General features: G+C 55.3%; 1 protein-coding gene across 1 annotated transcript; it reads right to left on the bottom strand.

Moving 5' to 3' along the window:
* Nucleotides 1–13,880: 13,880 nt before the first annotated feature.
* PTGER3 (prostaglandin E receptor 3) lies at nt 13,881–21,569 on the bottom strand. The gene is made up of 2 exons (XM_056497553.1): nt 20,704–21,569; nt 13,881–16,170 (listed from the first exon to the last, which is right to left on the bottom strand). The coding sequence occupies exons 1-2, from the start codon at nt 21,502–21,504 to the stop codon at nt 15,706–15,708; spliced, it is 1,266 nt and encodes a 421-aa protein (XP_056353528.1). The 5' UTR covers nt 21,505–21,569; the 3' UTR covers nt 13,881–15,705.
* Nucleotides 21,570–22,419: the final 850 nt, after the last annotated feature.

Below are 22,419 nucleotides of genomic sequence, written 5' to 3'. Positions count from 1 at the left end.
GAGCAGGAACAGGAGCAGGAACAGGAGCAGGAGCAGGAGCAGGAACAGGAGCAGGAACAGGGGCAGGAACAGGAGCAGGAACAGGAGCAGGAACAGGGGCAGGAGCAGGAATAGGAGCAGGAACAGGGGCAGGAGGAGGAACAGGAGCAGGAGCAGGAGCAGGAGCAGGAACAGGAGCAGGAGCAGGAACAGGAGCAGGAGCAGGAACAGGGGCAGGAACACTCCCCAGACACCACAAGTGCTGCCTGACCTCACTGCTCCAGGAGCCTTCACTTCAGAGGGAAGGAAGTGGTTTGAGGGTTGGTTTTTTCAAAGAACTGTGGCTATTTTGAACGAGGGAAGTTTTCTTGTTCAAGAGCATCTGAGTCAGAGCTTTTTGCAAGGAAAAAAAGCAGATTAAAGAATAAGTTAATGACAGACAAGCCACGTGCATCTCTGCTGGGAAAGCAAAACCAACCTCCACGCCTTTGTGATCTATTTTGGGGTGTGGATTAGAGGAACCTCAAACCTTCCAACCCAAATTGTTCTGGGATTCTACAGCCCCGTGGAAGGCTGGAAAAAAAACCTGACAGATGGAGCTGTCTTTTGGTTTTGTTTCTTTTCTTATTAGGTTGTTTTTTTTTGTTTTTTTTTGTTTGTTTGATTGGTTTCATTTGGTTTGGGTTTTTTTATCCTTTGGTTTGGTTTAGGTTGTTTTTTTGTTTGGTTTGGTTTGGTTTGGTTCGGTTTGGTTTAGGTTGGTTTGGTTTGGGTTGGTTTGGGTTTGGTTTGGGTTGGGTTGGGTTGGTTTGGGTCTGGTTTGGTTTGGTTGGGTTGATTTGGTTGGGTTGGTTTGGTTTGGGTTTGGTTGGGTGTGGTTTGGTTTGGTTTGGTTTGGGTTTGGTTGGGTTGGTTTGGTTTGGGTTGGTTTGGTTTGGTTTGGGTTGGGTTGGTTTGGTTGGGTTTGGGTTTGGTTTGGGTGTGGTTTTGGTTGGGTTGGTTTGGGTTTGGTTTGGTTTGGTTTGGTTTGGTTTGGTTTGGTTTGGTTTGGTTTGGTTTGGGTTTGGTTGGGTTGGTTTGGTTTTGGTTGATTTGGTTTGGGTTGGTTTGGTTTGGGTTTGGTTGGGTTGGTTTGGTTTGGTTTGGTTTGGTTTGGTTTGGTTTGGGTTTGGTTTGGTTTGGGTTTGGTTGGGTTGGTTTGGTTTGGTTTGGTTTGGTTTGGTTTGGGTTGGGTTGGTTTGGTTTGGGTTGGTTTGGTTTGGGTTTGGTTGGTTTGGTTTGGTTTGGTTTGGTTTGGTTTGGTTTGGTGGTTTGGTTGGTTTGGTTTGGTTTGGGTTTGGTTTGGTTGGGTTTAGTTTGGTTTAGTTTGTTTTTTTGAGGATGCTGCTGTCAATGCTTTGGTTTACCAGTCCAGCCTGGAAGGAAACGGCACAACTGGAGCAGGGGAATCCCAGGATCACAGAATATCCCGAGCTGGAAAGGATCCCAGGGATCCCAGTCTCCAATACTGGCAAGTGTGGCAATGCACAGCTGTGCTCACAATAAAATCTGAATGAGAACAGGAACGGGGCACGGCCCCAGGCTGGATTTGATGCTCTTGGAGAACTTTTCCAGCCTGAGGGATTCTGAATTAGCAGGGGCTGAGGAAAATGCCTCTCTTGTGGCTTGCTCTAAAAACAATGAAGATTTCTCTCCTGTCCCCCAGCTGAGGGGGCACTGAGCCCCCAGAGGGACACTGGAGGGAGGCTCAAGGTTTTAATCCTCCTCTTGCTGCCGGGTTTAAAACCAGAGCAGCAGGGTTGGGTTCTGGCTCCTGGCTCACCCAGGAGCTCTGCCCCAGCAGAGCCAGCCCAGCCCTGGGGGCTCAGGGAGTTTTGGGGTTGTTCCCCACCTGGACTGACCCCAAAGAGCAGAGGAGCAGCTCCTGTCCCCTTCAAACCCCATTTCCAGCTCCAGGGAAATCCTGCAGGGTCACTGCTCAGGGGCTGCTCTGATTAATGCAGGGCCTCATTAAAACCATCAGAGCTCCTGTTTGGTTCTGCCCCCACAGGAAATGAATTGATGTGCTTGGTAAAATAAGCTGCAGTTAATGTTTAATGCCATGGCTGAAAGGGAAAATGGAAACAAAAATAAATTACCTTCCTTGGGTGCTTACAGTAGCTTAATTTCACTCTGCAAACACTTGGAGTAAAAGAAACACCTTTCAGGCTCCAGCCTGTGGAATTATTAATGTCTTTAGAGGGGTAAATGTGCTTTTTGTGCTCTGCCAGGCTGCAGAAAGCAGCCCATGGAATGATTCCGTGGAGTAGGGGCTGAACTTCCCTGAGCTGCCCTTCCTGCTGGGAAATGGGAAACATTCCTCCCCCTTTCCCCTCCATGGGCACCTGCCCCGTGTCCCAGAGCCTGGGGACTGGGAGGGACTGGGAGGGACTGGGAGGGACTGGGAGGGACTGGGAGGGTCCCCTGGGCACACCCAGCTCAGGGGGAGCACCACGCCAGGCTGGGGCCCAGGGGAGGCTCCAGCCCTCGGGAGCAGCAGCTTTTCCCAAAATTCCTGTCCAGAAATCCCTGGGGGAAAATCTCAGTGAAAGATCAGGAAAACAAGGGACGGACATAAAATGGCATCAATTGGGTCATGCCCCACAAAATCTGGGGGAAGCTCGGAGGCAGCATGAAACAAAATCCAGCATGGAAACAAAATCCAGCATGGAAACAAAACCAAACTGGAAACAAAACCAAACTGGAAACAAAACCAAACTGGAAACCAAACCCAGCATGGAAACAAAACCAAACTGGAAACAAAACTCAACTGGAAACCAAACCCAACTGGAAACAAAACCAAACTGGAAACAAAACCAAACTGGAAACAAAACCAAACTGGAAACAAAATCCAGCATGGGAACAGAACCCAACTGGAAACAAAACCCAGCATGGAAACAAAACCAAACTGGAAACAAAACCCAGCATGGAAACAAAACCCAGCATGGAAACAAAACCAAACTGGAAACAAAACTCAGCATGGAAACAAAACCCAGCATGGAAACAAAACCAAACTGGAAACAAAACCCAGCTGGAAATGAAACCCAACTGGAAACCAAACCCAGCTGGAAATCAAACCCAGCATGGAACAAAACCCAGCATGGGAACAAAACCAAACTGGAAACAAAACCCAGCATGGAAACAAAACCAAACTGGAAACAAAACCCAGCATGGAAACAAAACCAAACTGGAAACCAAACCCAACTGGATATGAAACTCAAATGAAAACCAAACTCAACTGGAAACAAAATCCAGCATGGAAACAGAACCCAACTGGAACTCAAACCCAACTAGAAACCAAACTCAACTGAGAACCAAAGCAAACTGGAAATGAAACTCAAATGGAAACCAAACCCAGCTGGAAACCAAACCCAGCTGGAAACCAAACCCAACTGGAAATTAAACCCAACTGGAAATTAAACCCAACTGGAAACCAAGCCCATCATGGAAACCAAACCCAACTGGAAATTAAACCCAACTGGAAACCAAGCCCATCATGGAAACCAAACCCAACTGGAAATTAAACCCAACTGGAAGCCAAACCCAGCACAGAAACCAAACCCAGCTGGAAACCAAACTCAACTGGGAATGAAACTCAAATGGAAACCAAACCCAAATGGAATCCCAACCCCACAGGGTGCTGGGAAGAGGTGCTGGAGGGGGCACCTGCATTCCAGGTGAGCTGGTGCTGAAGGCAAAGGCTGGGGTGGCCTTTGTCACGAATCACAGTGACATCACCGTGACATCACCGTGACATCACTGTGACATCATCATGATTCACCCTCTGCCATGGAATGTCTGGGTCACCCCTCGGCTTCCCTGGAAATTGCCCCTCCAGGGCTCAGCATTTCCCCTTTCCCCATGACTGGGTGGATGTGAAAACCAAACCTTGGAACTGGGAGTTGGGCAGTGCTGTGACAATTTCTGCTTTTTCGTATTTTATGTTTATTTTTGAATTTTTTTCCCCTCCTTTTGCAGGCTGTGCTCATCCTTCCTCTGCTCAGCTGAGCTCTGCAGCCTCCTGAGGTGCTGGCACGAGGAGCCAGCCCTGATTTGGAGCCTCTGAGGCTCTTCCCAGGTGCTCAGGCTGCCCTGGCATCGACTCTCTGGAGCTGTTTTGTTCCCTGAGTGCTTTGGGTCCGTGGGATGTTGTGGAAGGGATGGAATTCTGCTGCTGTTCCCAGCAGTGGAGCAGGGAATGAGCTCACCCAGCTCTCAGCTGGCACTTGAGACTGAGGGGGGAAAAAGGGAAAAAACAGGTGGGACTGGGACAAAACCACTCTTTTCCAGAGGTTTTTTCAGCGTGGCCACAGAATGTGCCAGAGAAGGGAGTTGTGTGGTGTTGATCCAGCTGGGAGCCACGGGGCTGCTCTGCCTTGCAGAGCCTCACTGGGAGCTCAAGGAAATTAAACCTCCTCGGGAATTAAGTAACATTAGCAAACCTAATTTAAAAACCCCATAAACAGCGAGCAGAGCACAAATCAAACCCGGCTCAGCCCTCGTGGGCTGGGCTCCCCTCTGCCCTCGCAGGGGGAGGATTTGTGGCAGGGATGTTCCGGAGGAGACAAGAAATCTTCCCAAAAAAGGAATAAATTGTGGCTCTTGTGCTTAATTTACAGTGCTCCTTGATCCTGCTGGGCAGTGCAAGGTGCAGCCCTGGGGCTCAGCTGTCCCTGTGTCCCTGCCAGGAGCAGCTCCCAGGATGGGCAGAGCGTTGGGAATGGCACTGGAGCTCACAGCAGGAAATGGGAATTGCTGCTGGGGTCGTGCCTGAAATTGTGACAGGGACAGGCAGGGGTTGGGCCCACCCAGCCCATTCCCACGGCTCTTTCTGGGGTGCTGGGGGTCCCCTGGGGTCAGGAACAGTGGGGGACACCAAGGGGGGCTCTGGGTGGCCCAGCCTTGCCCCCTCCCCTGCCCTGTGCTGGAACCCTGGCTGCCTTTGGAGTGCCAAACACATCCTCCAAACAGATACCAGGATTTTTTTTGTTTGTTTGTTTGTTTTGTTGTTTTTTTTGTTTCACAGGGTAAAGGGCCCATGGGACAGGGATCTGTGCCTGGGTTTGTGCCTGCTGAAATTCTGATCGGAGCAGGATTTCTCCCAGATAAAATCTGCCACCAGCTAGAGCCCTGGCTGCTCCTGGAGTGCCAAACACCTCCTCCAAACTGACACCAGGAAACTGGGGGTGAGTTTTGTTTCACAAGGAAAAGGGTCCTGGTTCTGCTCAGAGTCCTGTTCCTGCCCTGTGCATGGATCTGCTCCAGCCCTGGTGGTCCCAGAGATCCTGGTGATCCCAGAGATCCTGGTGATCCCAGAGATCCTGGTGATCCTGGTGATCCTGGAGGTCCTGGTGATCCCAGACATCCTGGTGATCCCAGACATCCTGGTGATCCCAGAGGTCCTGGTGATCCCAGAGATCCTGGTGATCCCAGAGATCCTGGTGACCCCAGAGATCCTGGTGATCCCGGAGATCCTGGTGATCCCAGACATCCTGGTGATCCTGGTGATCCTGGTGATCCCAGAGATCCTGGTGATCCCAGAGATCCTGGTGACCCCAGAGATCCTGGTGATCCCCAATCCAGGAAATCCATCACAGCCCCCATTCCAGAGCCAGCAGGGCCCTCCAGGCAGCCTGAGCCCACCCACAGGGCTCCATCCATGTGGAAACCCTGGGGATGAGAAGTGAGATTAAAAGATGGAAGAGTCCTGGGATCCCAGACTGGGTTGGGTTGGGAGGGACCTTAAATCCCACCCAGAGCCACCCCTGCCATGGCAGGGACACCTCCCACTGCCCCAGGTGCTCCAGCCCCAGTGTCCAGCCTGGCCTGGGGCACTGCAGGGATCCAGGGACAGCCAAGCTGAGCACAGAGGGGGCCAAGCCCTGTCTGTCCCCATTCCTGCTGCTCCCAGTGCTCCCAGTGCTCCCAGTGCTGGTCTGGATGCCCCTGAGCGAGGCTCCCTTCCCTGGGGCTCAGCCCAGATCCTGCTTGGCAGCAGCTCCTGCTCCGGGGCTGTGGCCACCGGCATTCCCTGGCACAGGGAGGGAGGGAGGGAGCTCTCCTCTGGGAATTCTGCCTCTGCTTTGTCCTGCTGCTCCTGGAGCGCTGCCTCCCCTCCCATCCCATCCCATCATCCCATCCCATTATCCCATCCCATTATCCCATCCCATTATTCCATCCCATCCCATCCCATCCCAATATACCAATATCCCATACCCATTATCCCATCCCATCCCATCCCATCCCATCCCATCCCATCCCATCCCATCCCATCCCATCCCATCCCATCCCATCCCATCCCATCCCATCCCATCCTGCAGCTGGGACCCTGGATGGGCAGGGAAATTCCTGTGGAACCCCGGGTGGCAGAAGGGCTCCAGAAAGTCGTTTTTAGGGTTTAAAGTACAACACACGATGGTAATGTAATGATTCCTGTAGGCTGTGTGTAAATAGGATTTCTATCTTGTGTTAGATTGGCTAGTGGAAATTAGAATATTCAGGATAGAAGAAGATTTATTGTGTTGTAAACGGGAAAATCTCTCTCTTACTTCTCTTACTCCCCACTCTCTTAGGATTCTTACCACCTCACTCTCTTTCTGAGCTGTGGCCGGCAGCTCCCGGCAGGTCCGTTTTTACCCACGCCCTGTACATTAAACCACGAGTTTCCAGACCTGGTTTACAGAGATGTCTCGTCTGTCAGGACCGTCCTGACCCTGTCACATCGCAGTTCCCTCCAGCAGCGCGCAGAGCCCGGCGGGGCCGGGCGCCCTGTGGCACAGAGCGTTGCACAACCAGAGCCGGGAGCCGCTCCAGGGCCGCAGGAACGGCGTGTCCCAGGCCACGGGACCGGCCACCGAGCGGCTCTGCCCCGCAGGCACGGAGGGAACCGCCCGGGGCCGCTCCGCAGCGGGGCAGCGCCAAACCCCGCAGGAGCCACCGCAGCGGGACAGTCCTGCAGGGCACAGCGAGCGGCACAGCTGCCAAAAACAGGGACTGGGGCACCCGAGGGACATCCCAGAGCCGATCTGATGGGCTTGGACCCCAAAACAGGGACTGGGGACATCCCAGAGCCGATCTGATGGGCTTGGACCCCAAAACAGGGACTGGGGACATCCCAGAAAGGATCTGATGGGCTTGGACCCCAAAACAGGGACTGGGGACATCCCAGAGCCGATCTGATGGGCTTGGACCCCAAAACAGGGACTGAGAACATCCCAGAGAGGATCTGATGGGGTTTGGATCCCAAAACAGGGACTGGGGACATCCCAGAGCGGATCTGATGGGGTTTGGATCCCAAAACAGGGACTGGGGACATCCCAGAGCGGATCTGATGGGCTTGGACCCCAAAACAGGGACTGGGGACATCCCAGAGCGGATCTGATGGGGTTTGGATCCCAAAACAGGGACTGGGGACATCCCAGAGCGGATCTGATGGGGTTTGGATCCCAAAACAGAGACTGGGGACATCCCAGAGCGGATCTGATGGGCTTGGACCCCAGAATAGGGACTGGGGTACCCGAGGGACATCCCAGGATGGATCTGATGGGGCTTGGGAACACGTGGTGACAACCAGCTCCAACCTTGGCACGGATAAATCCAAAGGCTTTGGGAACAGAGCTGGGCTGTGCTGCAGCAGGGCAGTGACAGCGACAGCGCCCAGGGCAGGCCTGTGGGGACACCTGGGAATGCCAACCCTTGGAATGCCAGCCCTGGGAATTCCAGCCCTGGGAATGCCAGCCCTGGGAATGCCAGCCCTGGGAATGCCAGCCCTGGGAATTCCAGCCCTGGGAATTCCAGTCCTTGGAATGCCAACCCTTGGAATGCCAGCCCGTGGAATGCCAGCCCGTGGAATGCCAGCCCTGGGAATGCCAGCCCTGGGAATGCCAACCCTTGGAATGCCAGCCCTGGGAATTCCAGCCCTGGGAATTCCAGCCCTGGGAATGCCAGCCCTGGGAATGCCAACCCTTGGAATGCCAGCCCTGGGAATTCCAGCCCGTGGAATGCCAGCCCGTGGAATGCCAGCCCTGGGAATGCCAGCCCTGGGAATGCCAGCCCTGGGAATGCCAACCCTTGGAATGCCAGCCCTGGGAATTCCAGCCTTGGGAATGCCAGCCTTGGGAATGCCAGCCCTGGGAATGCCAGCCCTTGGAAAAGCAGCCCCTGGAACACCAACCCGTGGAATGCCAACCCTTGGAAACCAACCCTTGGAATGCCAACCCTTGGAATGCCAGCCCTTGAAATACCAACTCTTGAAACACCAGTCTTTGGAACAGCAATCTTTGGAATGCCAACCCTTGGAATTCCAGCCCCTGGAACACCAGTCCTTGGAATTCCAGCCCTTGGAATAGCAACCCTTGAAAAAGCAGCCCCTGGAACACCAATCCCTGGAACTCCAGCCCCTGGAACACCAATCCCTGGAATTGCAGCCCCTGGAACTCCAGCCCCTGGAACACCAATCCCTGCAATTCCAGCCCCTGGAACTCCAATCCCTGGAATTGCAGCCCCTGGAACACCAATCCCTGCAATTCCAGCCCCTGGAACTCCAATCCCTGGAACTGCAGCCCCTGGAGGAGCCGGTTTGGAGCAGCAGCCCTCGGAGCAGCCCGTGCCCTCTCTCCGCCCTTTCCCGGCGGGGGCAGCTCCCGTTCCCGGAAAGGTCCCGGGTGTGAACCGGGGCAGTCTCCGCAGGGGCAGCGCCGGGAATGTCCCCTGGGCACCCCGAGCTCCAGGGTCACGCTTGCACAACCCTCTGCTGCGGGACAGCAGCGCCCGTTTCTGGGGCGTGGGGAAGGAGCAGCCTGGGGTGCCAGGCATTGCTAAATCCCGCTTTGGCAGGAGGGAGCGGCTGGTCCTGCAGCTCCTGCTGGGATTTTCCTCCCTGAATTCCCAGCACCAGGAGCAGCTCCGGCTGTGACAGTCACAGGCTGACATTTATTTTGATATGCTAATTGAAAGTACTGGTGTGGAAATGAGGGGAATTGGGTCCCTGGTTTTTCTAAAAGGGACTGGAGAAGGTGGTGGAATCACAGCCGGCAGCACTGGGAGATGGAATCCCAGGTTCCCACCCCGAGGTGGCATCAGCCAGGGGGAACTGGGGTCCGCTGGGATGGGGACCTTTGGAGCAATTAAACTGCAATTAAAATGCCCTCCTGGCCAGGGGCAGCTGCTGGGGGTAAGCCTGGGGGCTGTGGGGCCCAGCACAGGGCAGAGGGGACACGAGGGGACACGAGGGGACAAGAGGGGACACGTGGGGACACTGGGGACAGCGGGGACACCAGAGAACTGCGGACACTGGGGACACTGGGGACGGGGGGACACTGGGGACAGGGGGACAGAAGGGACAGGGGGGACAGGGGGGACACTGGGGACAGTGGGGACAGCGGGGACACTGGGGACACCGAGGACACAGAGGACACGGGGGACACTGGGGACACTGGGGACTCTGGGGACAGCGGTGTCCTTCGCACGAGGTGTTTGGTGTGAATGTCTCCAATGTGAGCAGCTGTGAATGATTAACGGTGCCATTGTCGGGGACACAGCACTGAGCGTGTCCCTGCTGTCCCCAATGTCAGGGGACACACACTGAGCGTGTCCCTGCTGTCCCCAGTGTAGGGGACACACACTGAGCGTGTCCCTGCTGTCCCCAATGGAGGGGACACACACCGAGCGTGTCCCTGCTGTCCCCAGTGTCAGGGGACACACACTGAGCCGTGTCCCTGCTGTCCCCAATGTCAGGGGACACAGCACTGAGCCGTGTCCCTGCTGTCCCCAGTGTCAGGGGACACACACTCAGAGTGTCCCTGCTGTCCCCAGTGTCAGGGACCTGGCCCCTGCTCTGGGTGGGCACGGCTCTCTGGGGGCACTGCCAGGCTCTGGGCAGGACACAGCCGTGCCCAAATGAGGGCAGAGGGTTCCCAGGCCTGTTTTTGTCTCTGTTCTTTGAGGTCTGTTCAGAGCCAAACACATCAGACAAAATCCAGCCTGTCACACAAACCGCCAGCTGGGAGTGACATCCTGCACAGCACAGGCTCTCCAGGAGGGGATGAGCACCTCCTGCCATCTGCCAGCCCAGAGCTGCTGGAAGTGCTGGATTCATTAGTCCTGATGGATGCATGGAAGAACTGTGGCTCCTCCAAGCAGCCTGTGTGGGGAGGGGGGTAAGGTCTGTCCAGCCACTGTGTTTACAGAAACAAAAATAACTGGGGCTTCTATCCCTGGCCACGATGGATTCTTCAAACAAAGCAGCCCCAAACATAAATACATTGTCTTTTACAAAATGCATTTGGGCATATTTGACATATTTCATGCTCGGAGCAGCTCCTTCATGTTGTGCCCTGTGAGTGCAGGGGGGGCTCAGCTCCTGCCCCCTGGCACTGCTGGGGCTGCTCTGCCTCTGAGGAGCCTGCCTGAGCTCGGGATTAATTCTCCTTTTGACTTCATCCCTGAAAAATCCGAAGGCAGAGCTGGAGGAATTCCAGACACGGAGTGAAGGGAGGGAGAGCAGCGTGTGCAGCAGGGACAGGGTGACACCAGGGTGACACCAGGGTGACACCAGGGTGACATTGCCTGGTTTGGAGGACAGGTGTCTGCAATAAAGCCAGAAGTTTCTCTTTGAAATGGAGAATGTAAACCCTCTCCCTCCAAATTATTATAAATTTGAAATTAAGGGGCTCTCAGGCAAAGATATGGGAATTAGGAATAACAGTTCTTCACTAGGAAAATTAAACTAGCAATGCAGTATTACACAGAACAATCCCAGCCCTGCCAGAGTCAGAATCCAAGCTGACACCCGTCAGTCAGTCAGGGTGTTGGCACAGTCCCATTCAATGGTGGCTGCATCCTCCTGCAGGGGCAGATGTGGTTCAGCTGGAGCAGTGCTCCTGGAGAAGGTGCAGTTTCTTCTGAAGCTCCAGGGATGATGTGGGAAGGTCTGGTTTTCCTCTGGGACACTCTGACCCCAGAGGGAACCTGTGCAGCTCTGGGACACTCTGACCCTACAGGAACCTGTGCAGCTCTGGGACACTCTGACCCTACAGGAACCTGTGCAGCTCTGGGACACTCTGACCCCAACAGGAACCTGTGCAGCTCTGGGACACTCTGACCCCAACAGGAACCTGTGCAGCTCTGGGACACTCTGACCCAGCTGGAACCTGTGCAGCTCTGGGACACTCTGACCCAGCTGGAACCTGTGCAGCTCTGGGACACTCTGACCCAGATGGAACCTGTGCAGCTCTGGGACACTCTGACCCCAAATGGAACCTGTGCAGCTCTGGGACACTCTGACCCAGCTGGAACCTGTGCAGCTCTGGGACACTCTGACCCCAGAGGGAACCTGTGCAGCTCTGGGACACTCTGACCCCACAGGAACCTGTGCAGCTCTGGGACACTCTGGCCTGGCCACTCCCAGCCCTCAGCAGGTGTGGAAAACGTGCTGCAGCTCAGCAGGCAGGGAAGTGAGAACTCCAGGGAGCAGCTGGAGCAGGGTGTGAGCCTGGGAAACACGTTGGTAACACGGCATGGAGGGAAATTGGGCAGGAATTGCTCCTGGGAGGGGGCACAGCCGTGGGGCCCTGGATCCCTGCAGTGCCCAGGATGGAGCAGCTGGGACAGGGGGAGGTGGGAATGGGATGGATTTGAGCTCCCCCAGCCCAACCCGGGATCTGTGGGACCCTCCAAGGCTCCTGAATAACCCTGTGCATCTTGAAGGAGCTGTTTGTCCTGGCTGCACAATCTTGGGGAGCTTTCTGCTGTCTCTGGGCAACCAAACCTATCAGGCAGCTCAGGCTCTTCCTGCTGCTGCTAAGATCAGAGATTTGCCTTTTGTGGTCCCAGCTCTGCTTCTCTGCCTCCACAGCTCTCCTGGGCTCTGCTCATTTTCAAACCTGGGTTCTGTGCTGCCTTCTCTTTGTTTTTTTTTTATTCTGAGATCAAACTGATGGAGGGAAACTCACACCCAGCTGTTCAGTGGGGGCTGGGCACGGCTCTGAGGTGTTTCTGCATCACCTGGGAAATTTAATTTGGGATTTTGGGGAGTCCCCAGTGCTCTGGGCTGGCGATGAGCTGGGACCAGGCACTGCTTGGCCTCGGGGGTCTGGGGGGGTTTTCCAGCCCCAGTGACCCTGGGATGTGCCTGCCTGGAGCCCCTGTGTCAGCCCAGACCCAGAGGCACTCAGGGATTTGTTCCCCAGTTCTGCTGGGCTGGGCTGGGGCTGCCCATCCCAGGGCTGCTCCCCTGTGTCAAAGTGCCTGAGGAGCCCAAAAAACTCCTGTTAAAACTCCAAAATGGAAAAAAAACCCCAAAAACCAAACAGTAAAATAATGGGAATAATGGGATAAAAACATGGGAACAGCCTGGGCAGGGGGGCTGCTGGGACACCCCAAAACCTGAGCTGGGGCTGGGGTTGGGGTGCAGGTGCTGTGCTCCCCATGGATTCCTGAGCTGGAATTCCCAGCAGAGCAGCTCCCACAGGTAATTCCTGGATCACTGGGCAGATAAAATCTGCTCTGGCCCCACCCCCAGCAGCTCCTGCAAAAACAAGGCCAGAGTCACTCTGGGTTTTATTTTCACTGGTACAGCACACCTGAGTGCTCTGCAGGAAAACCTGCAAATCCAGGTGGATTTTCTGTGCTCTGCACTCAAACCTCCAAATCCAGGTGGATTTTCTGTGCCCCACAGCTCCCAGGTGCCTTTATCCTTTTTAGATAAAGCCCCATTCCTTCCCCTCTGGATAAAACCCCCATTCCTTTCTTTTTAGAAATAAACCCCACTTTTTCCTTTTTGGATAAACTCCCCATTCCTTCTTTTTTGGATAAAATCCTCATTCCTACTCTTCTGGATAAAACCCCATTCCTTTCTATTTGGATAAAAATCCCACTTTTTCCTTTTTGGATAAAGCCCCCATTCCTTCATTTTTGGATACAATCCTCATTCCTTCCCATTTGGACAAAACCCCCATTCCTCCCTTTTTGGATAAACCCCCCATTCCTTAATTTTTTGGATAAAATCCTCATTCTTTCTTTTTTGGACAAAATCCCCCATTCCTTTATTTTTGGATAAAACTCCCATTCCTCCCCTTTTGGATAAAACCCCCATTTCTTCCTTTTTGGATAAAACTCCCATTCCTTTCCCTTCAGATAAAACCCCCATTCCTTCATTTTTTGGATAAACCCCCCATTCCTTCCTTTTTGGATAAAATCTTCCTTCTTTCCCATCTGGATAAAACCCCCATTCCTTCTTTTTTGGATACAGCTCCCATTCTTTCCCATTTGGACAAAACCCCCATTCCTCCCTATTTGGATAAACCCCCATTCCTTTCATTTTTTCCACTTTCCCACCTGCCTCCAGCCCCATTCCTCCCCATTTTGATGCATTTTCTCCACCTCACCCCAGCCCAGAGGGCCAGAGCTGCCCACCCCAAACACTGAACAGAAAGTTTGTTCTGGGTGAGCTGGGGTGGAACCACCCTGAGACTGAGGAGGAGCTGTCCCAGGAGCATTCCCAGTTTTCCATGTTGGATGGGTGGTGACAGGAGAGCTGCTGGGGCAGCCCCAGGAGGATTCCCTGCTCCATCCCCATCCCATCAGGAATGTGCTGGCCAGGGCTGCTCCATCCCACAAACTGCACCATCAGCAGCTCTGCTGAGCCCCATCCCAAAGGAAAAGTACACAGAGGAACAAAAGGCAGCTCTGCACACAGCAGGCTTTTTCCAGTCCCTAATTATTCCAGCAGGGCAGTCTGGCTCCTGCCAGGCACTTCTTGAAGCAGCATTTTCCCCTGAAGCACTGAGGAACCTGTAGCTGTTACACCCAGAGCAGGCTGCAGCAACCCAAATGAAAAATGCATTTAATCCATTACATTTAGGCTGGGTCTTCAGTTAAAGCTGAACTTTGACTTTTAGGCTAGACTTTATCACCTGGATAAAATCAGATTGATGTGGACAAGAACCAGAGAATGCAGACACGGATTCTTTGCTGAGGAGTTACTTTTATAAACAAAGTAAAAAGAGTAAAAGCAAAGGTTTAGTGCAAGAAATTCCTCACAGATGCAGGATTTCATTTGTCTGTAAGACCCCTGAATCCCACAGCACCTGGCACATGGAATACCAGCTTATTTTATTATATTTGCATTTAATTCCACCCCACAAAACAGGAGACATGAGAGGCTGTCAGCTCCAAAAGGGTGAAGAAAATGCCTTAAGGCACAACTTTTTACAAAACAAACCTCAGATGTGGCACAAGTGGATTGGAAGTGAGTTTGTAACTGAATGATGGAAGTTTCTTTGGGAAGAGACCTGACAAATTCACCCACTGCTTCAGCCAGCTGAAGGTCAGGAACTCCCAGAGCTGCTGGAGGAAGGGCTGGAGTGCTTGGGATGCTCTGGAGGAACGAGGAGCTCCTGAGCTGCCCACAAAGCCAGGACACAGCTCCTGTGGCAGCAGGGCTCTGCCTCTGCCAGCCTGCTTTAGGAGATGTCCCTTCTCCAGCCCCTTCCTCCCCCTCCATCTGCCCCAGAGCTCTGTGGGTGCTGTTCAAGCAGCAATTCCAGCCTGCCTGGCCTCCCACAGGACAAACCAGGGGTTCCTGCCTTCCCCAGGGCTGCATCCTCCTCCTGCTGCCTTCAGCTCTTGGAGATGGATGTCCCATCACTGCCACAACCCCTGCTCAGCTTTAAGACACTGAAATCCAATCACATTTAATTTTTTTCCTTATTCCTGTTTTCTCTCCCTTTGTCCCCATGCTCCTCCAGAAAAAAAGGAGGAAGGAGATAATGTTGGTAATTAAACATTCTCAGGAGTGAGTCCCTTCTGTAAATCCATCTGTAGGACGTTGGCTGTCAGGAAAACCTTTTTTATCCAGCTTAAAAGCAAGGGAAGCCCCCTCAGGCTCTTCTTTAGGTCCATGAGAACTCCCAGGGTGTATCTCAGCCATGAGTGACAGTGACCATGGAATGTCTCATCCTGTTTGCAGTGCCCATGGACTGTCCTGATCCCATTCTGCATCTCAGCCACAAGTAACAGTGACCATGGAGTGTCCTGATCCCATTCTGCAGTGACCATGGAATGTCCTGATCCATTCTGCATCTCAGCCACAAGTAACAGTGACCATGGACTGTCCTGATCCTGTTTGCAGTGACCATGGACTGTCCTGATCCCACTCTGCAGTGACCATGGCATGTCCTGATCCATTCTGCATCTCAGCCACAAGTAACAGTGACCATGGACTGTCCTGATCCTGTTTGCAGTGACCATGGAATGTCCTGATCCCACTCTGCAGTGACCATGGACTGTCCTGATCCTGTTTGCAGTGACCATGGAATGTCCTGATCCCACTCTGCAGTGACCATGGACTGTCCTGATCCTGTTTGCAGTGACCATGGAATGTCCTGATCCCACTCTGCAGTGACCATGGACTGTCCTGATCCTGTTTGCAGTGACCATGGAATGTCCTGATCCCACTCTGCAGTGACCATGGACTGTCCCCAGCCCGTGGTGCAGCTCAGCCCTGATGCCCCTGAGTGCCCTGCCCTGCCCTGCTGCATCCCAGCCCGTGGCACCCTGCAGGAACAACGTGGCACTCTGGGCACAGCAGTGACACAGTGAGGGGTGCCAGCATGGGGCAGATCCCCAGGAGGGTCTCCTGGCTCCTGGAGCTGTGGCAACGTGTCCTGAGGCCATTGTGGGGTCACCTCAGGCTGCAGTCTGGGGGATCTGGTGGGACAGGGTGATGTCCCTGTCCCTGTCCCTGTCCCCATCCCTGTCCCTGCTGGAGCCCTTGCAGAGGGCGCTGGCAGCCTGGCAGAGGTGGGTCTGGTGGGTCAGGGTGATGTCCCTGTCCCTGTCCCCATCCCTGTCCCTGCTGGAGCCCTTGCAGAGGGCGCTGGCAGCCTGGCAGAGGTGCTGCAGCAGGATCCTGCGCAGCAGCAGGTACACCCAGGGGTCCAGGATCTGGTTGAGGGAGGCCAGGCGGACAGCGGTCAGGGACAGGTCACACTCCTGCTGCTGCCACTCCTGCTGCTCCTGGTGCCACTCCTGCTGCTCCTGCTGCCACTCCTGCTGCTCCTGCTGCTCCTGCTGCTCCTGCTGCTCCCAGCGCCGCGCGTTGCCCCGGCTCGGCCCGGCCGCCTGCTCCACCACCATCCTCAGCATGGAGATCTGGGGAAGAGGGACAGGGGTCAGGGGCTGGGGCACCAGAGAGCCTGGCAGCCCTGGGATGTCCCACACAGGGCCTGTCTGAGGGACTGGATGAGATGGAAGGTCCCTCCCAGCCCCAGCCAGTCTGGGATCCTGTGGGAGAGCTCCTGAACACCTCATTTCCCTGAACAATTCATTCTCCTCAGCACCTCATTCTCCTCTCCAGACCCTTCTTTTGCTCACAAATCTTTCCTGGCCATGACTTGGAGGGCTTAGCTATTGGAGTGTGCAGCCTGGAATCCCTGTGGGTCTGGGATGGGGCTGGAACTCCCAGCCCTGTCCTGGCACACTCAGCTGTCTCCTGGCACACTCAGCTCTCCCAGCTCTGTCCTTGCACACTCAGCTCTCCCAGCTCTGTCCTGGCACACTCAGCTGTCTCCTGGCACACTCAGCTCTATCCTGGCACACTCAGCTCTCCCAGCTCTATCCTGGCACACTCAGCTCTCCCAGCTCTATCCTGGCACACTCAGCTCTCCCAGCTCTATCCTGGCACACTCAGCTCTCCCAGCCCTGTCCTGGCACACTCGGCTCTCCCAGCCCTGTCCTTGCACACTCAGCTCTCCCAGCCCTGTCCTGGCACACTCGGCTCTCCCAGCCCTGTCCTTGCACACTCAGCTCTCCCAGCTCTATCCTGGCACACTCAGCTCTCCCAGCTCTATCCTGGCACACTCAGCTCTCCCAGCCCTGTCCTGGCACACTCAGCTCTCCCAGCCCTGTCCTGGCACACTCAGCTCTCCCAGCCCTCCCAGCCCTGGACAAACTTTCAGCCAGTCCCAGAACTGCTGGGAACAGCCCGAGGGAACAGCCCCTCAGGGAATCCCTGCCAGCCCCAGCTCCAGCCTTTGGGAAGGAGCTGCCATCCCACAGGAAGCTCCTCAGACCACCAAGGGCACAGCTGGGCTGCTGCTGTCCCCAGGCTGGGACAGTTGGAGCCTCAGAGGCTCCAGGGAGGATTTTTCCATGCAAAGGGATATTCTGGGTGCCAGATCAATAACCATGTGTTGACCTTGGAGAGCTGGGCTCAGTCTGGAGGGCAGGGCAGTGTGGACAGCACAGATTTGTTTTTGTTTCTTTAAACAGAAGCAGCTGAGGATTCCACCCACAGCATTTCATTGACATAAGTGGCCATGGAAAGAACTTTGTGAAAATAGGGATATAGAGCTCTGTGAAAATATGGATACAGAGCTCTGTGAAAATAGGGATATAGAGCTCTGTGAAAATATGGATATTGAGCTCTGTGAAAATAGGGATATAGAGCTCTGTGAAAATATGGATATAGAGCTTTGTGAAATATGGACATAGAGCTCTGTGAAAATAGGGATATAGAGCTTTGTGAAAATATGGATACAGAGCTTTTTGAAAATAGGGATATAGAACTTCATGAAAATATGGATATAGAGCTCTGTGAAAACATGGATACAGACCCAGAGCACATCAGGAGCCACTGGGGTACCAGACCCACACAGCCAGAACTTGATCACTTCCCTGGCTCTTCACACCCTGTCCCTGTCCCTGCCCCTGTCCCTGTCCCTGCCCCTGTCCCTGTCCCATCCCTGTCCCTGTCCCTGCCCAGACTCTCCCATCTCTTTCTCAGGCCAGGCTCCAAACCCACCAGCCTAATAAAACACATTTCCCAAGCACACAACTGCTGCTCCTTTCTGGTTTTATTACGTAGCATCCCTTGACTGGAGTCCTTGCTGGGCCAACAGCTGCTCTACTGGAAATTCTGTTTGTTTGATATCATTAGAGGTTGCTTATCATGGCCTGTATTGCTCTTCTAAATGGATTAAAAGGCTGCACAAGGCAGAGGAGCTGCATTGGGTGGAATAAAGTCAACATAATTTATGTCATTAAAAATCTGGCTGAAAATGCATATAGGAGTATGGCTGGTGATTTGGTTTAGTCAACAAGACTTTGCTGTTATCATGAATGTGGTTTTGCATGTCTTTAGTTTCTGTCTGCCAGGAGGGATAAGCAGCAGAATTTCTGAGCATTCTGGCCTTAAATAACTTTGGAACAGCTCTGGGAAGGAATGGTTCTGTTGCCTGGAACTCCAAAATGATCGTGGTGGATTCCAGTTTGTGCTGCAGTGGTGTTGCTGTGAGTCAGGGAACAGCTCCCATCATTTCACCACGGAGCTGTTTGTCTGCTGCACCCAGCTTGGGGGTTATCCCACAGTCCCAGACTGGGATGGGCTGGGAGAGACCTTAAACCCCCAGTGCCACCCCTGCCATGGCAGTGCCACCTCCCCGTGCCCCAGGGTGTCCCAGGGATCAGGGGCAGCCCAGCTGGATCCCTGAATCCTGCCCCTCCATCCCTGTGCTGCTCCCCAGTGCCCAGAGGATCCCAGCCCAGTGTTCTCCAGCTGCTGAGCCCAGGCAGCTCCTGTGGCTTGGAGAAAGGAAACAATTCCTGCATTTTGTGCTCTCCTCCCTCCCTCCCCAGCCAGCACACAGCCAGACCTGCAGGGCACTCCAAGAGCCCTCCAGAGCACAGACACCACAGCAGAGCTCTCCCTCTTAAATCACATTTGATTTTGTCCTTTGCATCAACAGATCAGCTCTAAAAATACCGTGTGTGGTGAGGGTGTTGTTTACCTCTCAGCAGCAGCTGCCAGGATCCATTAATTCTCAGTTACAAAACTCAGATGTCTTTAAAAAAACCCCACAGAAACAAAAAAACCTCCTCTGTAAAGCCCTGGATTTCTATTTCAGCTCAGTTTCTTACAACTGCTGAGTGCTGCAGCTACAGGTTAAGGGATTGCTAGGAGCTGGTTTTCACTGAAAGGCATTTGCATTCTCCAAAAATCTGGTCACCAATCCTTGAGCTGCACAGAACAAGCTGGGGTGTATGTATGGCCATGGAGGTTCATGTATAAAAATGGAGTGTATTTATAAAAACACCCCTGCAGACACAAATCTGCATTTTGAGAGCTCCACAGAAGGAGTTCCACACTTCCAAGTGTTGCTGCCGCCAAGGGAAGTGCAGATGGAATCCCTTGTGCTTGTGGGTTTGACTTTTGCCTCTGAATCCACAGAAATCCCTGATTGCTCACTGATTTATCCTGGTTAGGAGGGAGGAGGAAACCCTTCCCCACCTCAGGGATCTCCTCTCATGCTGCTGGTGAAACCCTCAGGGGTGACAGGACAGAAGAAAAATCCTTCTCCAGCCACAAAGAACCTTCCACAAAACCTCAGCATTTTCAAAATCAGCTTCAGCCCACCGTGCTCAGAGATCCCAAGCACAAATTTTCCAAAAATCCTAATACTGCTTGATAGAGTAAGACAGAATTTGGGATGTGATCCCAGACCCCTGGGTGTGCCCTGCTCCCACACAGAGATGTGGATTCTGCCTCCCCCACTCCTACACCAGCAGGGTGCTTGAGGAAGGAATAATAAAGCAGCAGAAAGCAATGCAAAGATCCTTTAAGAAGCAGCCTGGACAAGCCTGGCTGGCTCTGTAAATCAAACCCAGCAGCTGCTGGCCTCAGGGCACTCACAGCCACGGGTTGTGCCTTTTCCCACCATAAAACACTGAGGGAAGTTTTGCTGCGAGGTGGGAGCACAAAAAAACCCCTGAATCCCATCTGGCTGCTCCCAGAGCCACTGCTCACATCCCACTCTTCTCCTCTGCTCCAGAACCTGCTCCTGCTCCTTTTAACTCCTGCTCCTGATGTCCTGCACTCGGCTCTCCTCTGGGACTCGCCCAGCTCCTCTGCTACAACCTTCCCACCCCTGTCCCTGTCCCTGTCCCTGCTGTCCTCCCCGAGGGCTGTCCCTGGATGTCCCCAAGGAGCAGGATCCCCCTGTCCCTATAGATGTCCCCAAGGAGCAGGGATGTCGCTGTCCCTGTCGCTGTCCCTGATGTCCCCAAGGAGCAGGACCCCCCTGTCCCTATAGATGTCCCCAAGGAGCAGGACCCCCTGTCCCTGCCCCTGTCCCTGATGTCCCCAAGGAGCAGAACCCCCCTGTCGCTGTCGCTGCCCCCGATGTCCCCAAGGAGCAGGGATGTCCCTGTCCCTGTCGCTGTCCTCGATGTCCCGCGGAGCAGGGATGTCCCTGTCGCTGTCCCTGATGTCCCCAAGGAGCAGAACCCCCTGTCACTGTCCCTGTCGCTGTCCCCGATGTCCCGCGGAGCAGGGATGTCCCTGTCCCTGTTGCCCCTATAGATGTCCCCAAGGAGCAGGGATGTCTCTGTCCCTGTCCCTGTCCCTGTCGCTGTCCCCGACGTCCCGCGGAGCAGGGATGTCGCTGTCTCTTGTCGCTGTCGCTGTCCCCGCGGAGCAGGGATGTCGCTGTCCCTGTCTCTGTCCCTGTCTCTGTCCCTGTCCCTGATGTCCCGCGGAGCAGGGATGTCGCTGTCTCTTGTCGCTGTCCCTGTCGCTGTCCCCGCTGTCCCGCGGAGCAGGGATGTCGCTGTCCCTGTCCCTGTCGCTGTCCCCGCTGTCCCGCGGGCCGGGCTGTCCCCGCCGTGCCCGCAGCGCTCGGTACGTACCAGGAGCGGTGACCAGCAGGCGGCCAGCACGCACATGATGCCCAGCAGCTGCAGCAGCGTCTCGGTGGCGATGCGGCCCCAGCGGCGGCCGGGCTGCGCGGCGCGGGCCTTGGCCCGGCAGCGGGCCAGCAGCGCCTGGATGGTGGCCAGGTTACCGGCGCCGGTCACCGCCAGGGACAGCAGCCCCAGCGCGGCGAAGGCGGCGGCGAAGGCGCTGCCGCCGGCCGTGCTGATGAAGCACCAGGTGCCGGGCCACTGCAGCGCGTAGCGGCCCAGCCCGGCCAGCGGCAGCAGCGCGAAGGCCACGCCGAGCGCCCAGATGGCGAGCAGGCCGCGCCGCGCCGCCCGCGGGCTCATGTGGCTGGCGTACCAGTGCGGGGCGCGGATGGCCAGCGCCCGCTCCACCGCCATGGCGCTGGCGATCAGCAGCGGGCACAGCCCGAACACCGTCATGCTGAAGCCGAAGAAGTCGCAGACGCGGCCCGAGGGGTCCATGGCGGCCCAGGGCCGGCCCGACAGGTAGACGGAGATGACGATGGGGCTGGTGAGCAGCTGGCCCAGCATGTCGGTGAGCGCCAGGGAGCCGATGCACAGCAGGAAGGAGCGCTTCCTGCGGCTGCCCTTGGCGCGGTAGCTGCGGGACACGAGCAGCATGGCCAGCGCGTTGCCCGCCATGCCGGCCAGCATCATGCTCAGCGGGATGGCCGCGGACACGGCGCCGCCCCGGCCCGTGCCGTTCCCCCGCGGGCCCAGCCCGCCCGCCGCGCTGCCGTTGGGCGGCCGCTGCTGCCAGGGGCTCATCCCGCCCGGAGCGGGGATACACCGGGAACGGGACAGGGACGGAGCGGGAATGGAGCGGGAAGGAGCCCGGCACCGAGCCGGCACCGAGCGGCCGCTTTATGGGAGGGACGGGCGGGACCGCCCCGGGGCGGGGAGAGAGCGGGCAGGGCTGGGGAGAGGAGCACGGAAAGGAGAGGGACGGGAGCGGCTGGAGAGTCCCTGAGGGGATGGGAAAGGGATGGAGAGTCCCTGAGGGGATGGGAAGGGGCTGGAGAGTCCCTGAGGGGATGGGAAAGGGATGGAGAATCCCTGAGGGGATGGGAAAGGGATGGAGAGTCCCTGCGGGGATGGGAAGGGGCTGGAGAATCCCTGAGGGGATGGGAAGGGGCTGGAGAATCCCTGAGGGGATGGGAAGGGGCTGGAGAGTCCCTGAGGGGATGGGAAGGAGCTGGAGAATCCCTGAGGGGATGGGAAGGGGCTGGAGAATCCCTGAGGGGATGGGAAGGGGCTGGAGAATCCCTGAGGGGATGGGAAGGGAATGGAGAGTCCCTGAGGAGATGGGAAGGGGCTGGAGAATCCCTGAGGGGATGGGAAGGGGCTGGAGAATCCCTGAGGGGATGGGAAGGGGCTGGAGAATCCCTGAGGGGATGGGAAGGGGCTCAGGCTGGAGAAAAGGAGGCTCAGGGGGAATTTCTGGCTCTGCACAACTCCCTGCCAGGATTGGACACTGGGGGGATTTGGGATCTCATCCAGCCCAAGATGCTCCATGATTCTGTGTAAACGGTTTGGAGTTTCACAAAAGGCCATTTGCTGTTAAAATTAAAAAATGTTTTTAAGACTTAAAGGACTTCAAAGTTGTGGACAGGTGGGGATCCACGGGCCAGGTGAGGTGACAGGGTCAGGATCTGTGCAGGTGACAGGATCTGTGCAGGTGAC

Source organism: Oenanthe melanoleuca, chromosome 8 (genome assembly GCF_029582105.1).
Source record: "Oenanthe melanoleuca isolate GR-GAL-2019-014 chromosome 8, OMel1.0, whole genome shotgun sequence".
Lineage (NCBI taxonomy): Eukaryota > Metazoa > Chordata > Aves > Passeriformes > Muscicapidae > Oenanthe > Oenanthe melanoleuca.
Note: the sequence above shows the minus strand (reverse complement) of the source record. Positions and strands in the feature narration are given on the sequence as shown.

Bases quoted from the DNA above. Each gene is read 5' to 3' on its own strand.
- PTGER3 (XM_056497553.1), bottom strand. From the start codon at position 21,504: ATGAGCCCCTGGCAGCAGCGGCCGCCCAACGGCAGCGCGGCGGGCGGG. The intron at 16,171-20,703 runs GTACGTACCGAG...CCTCTTCCCCAG, and splicing joins CCTGCTGGTCACCGCTCCTG to ATCTCCATGCTGAGGATGGT.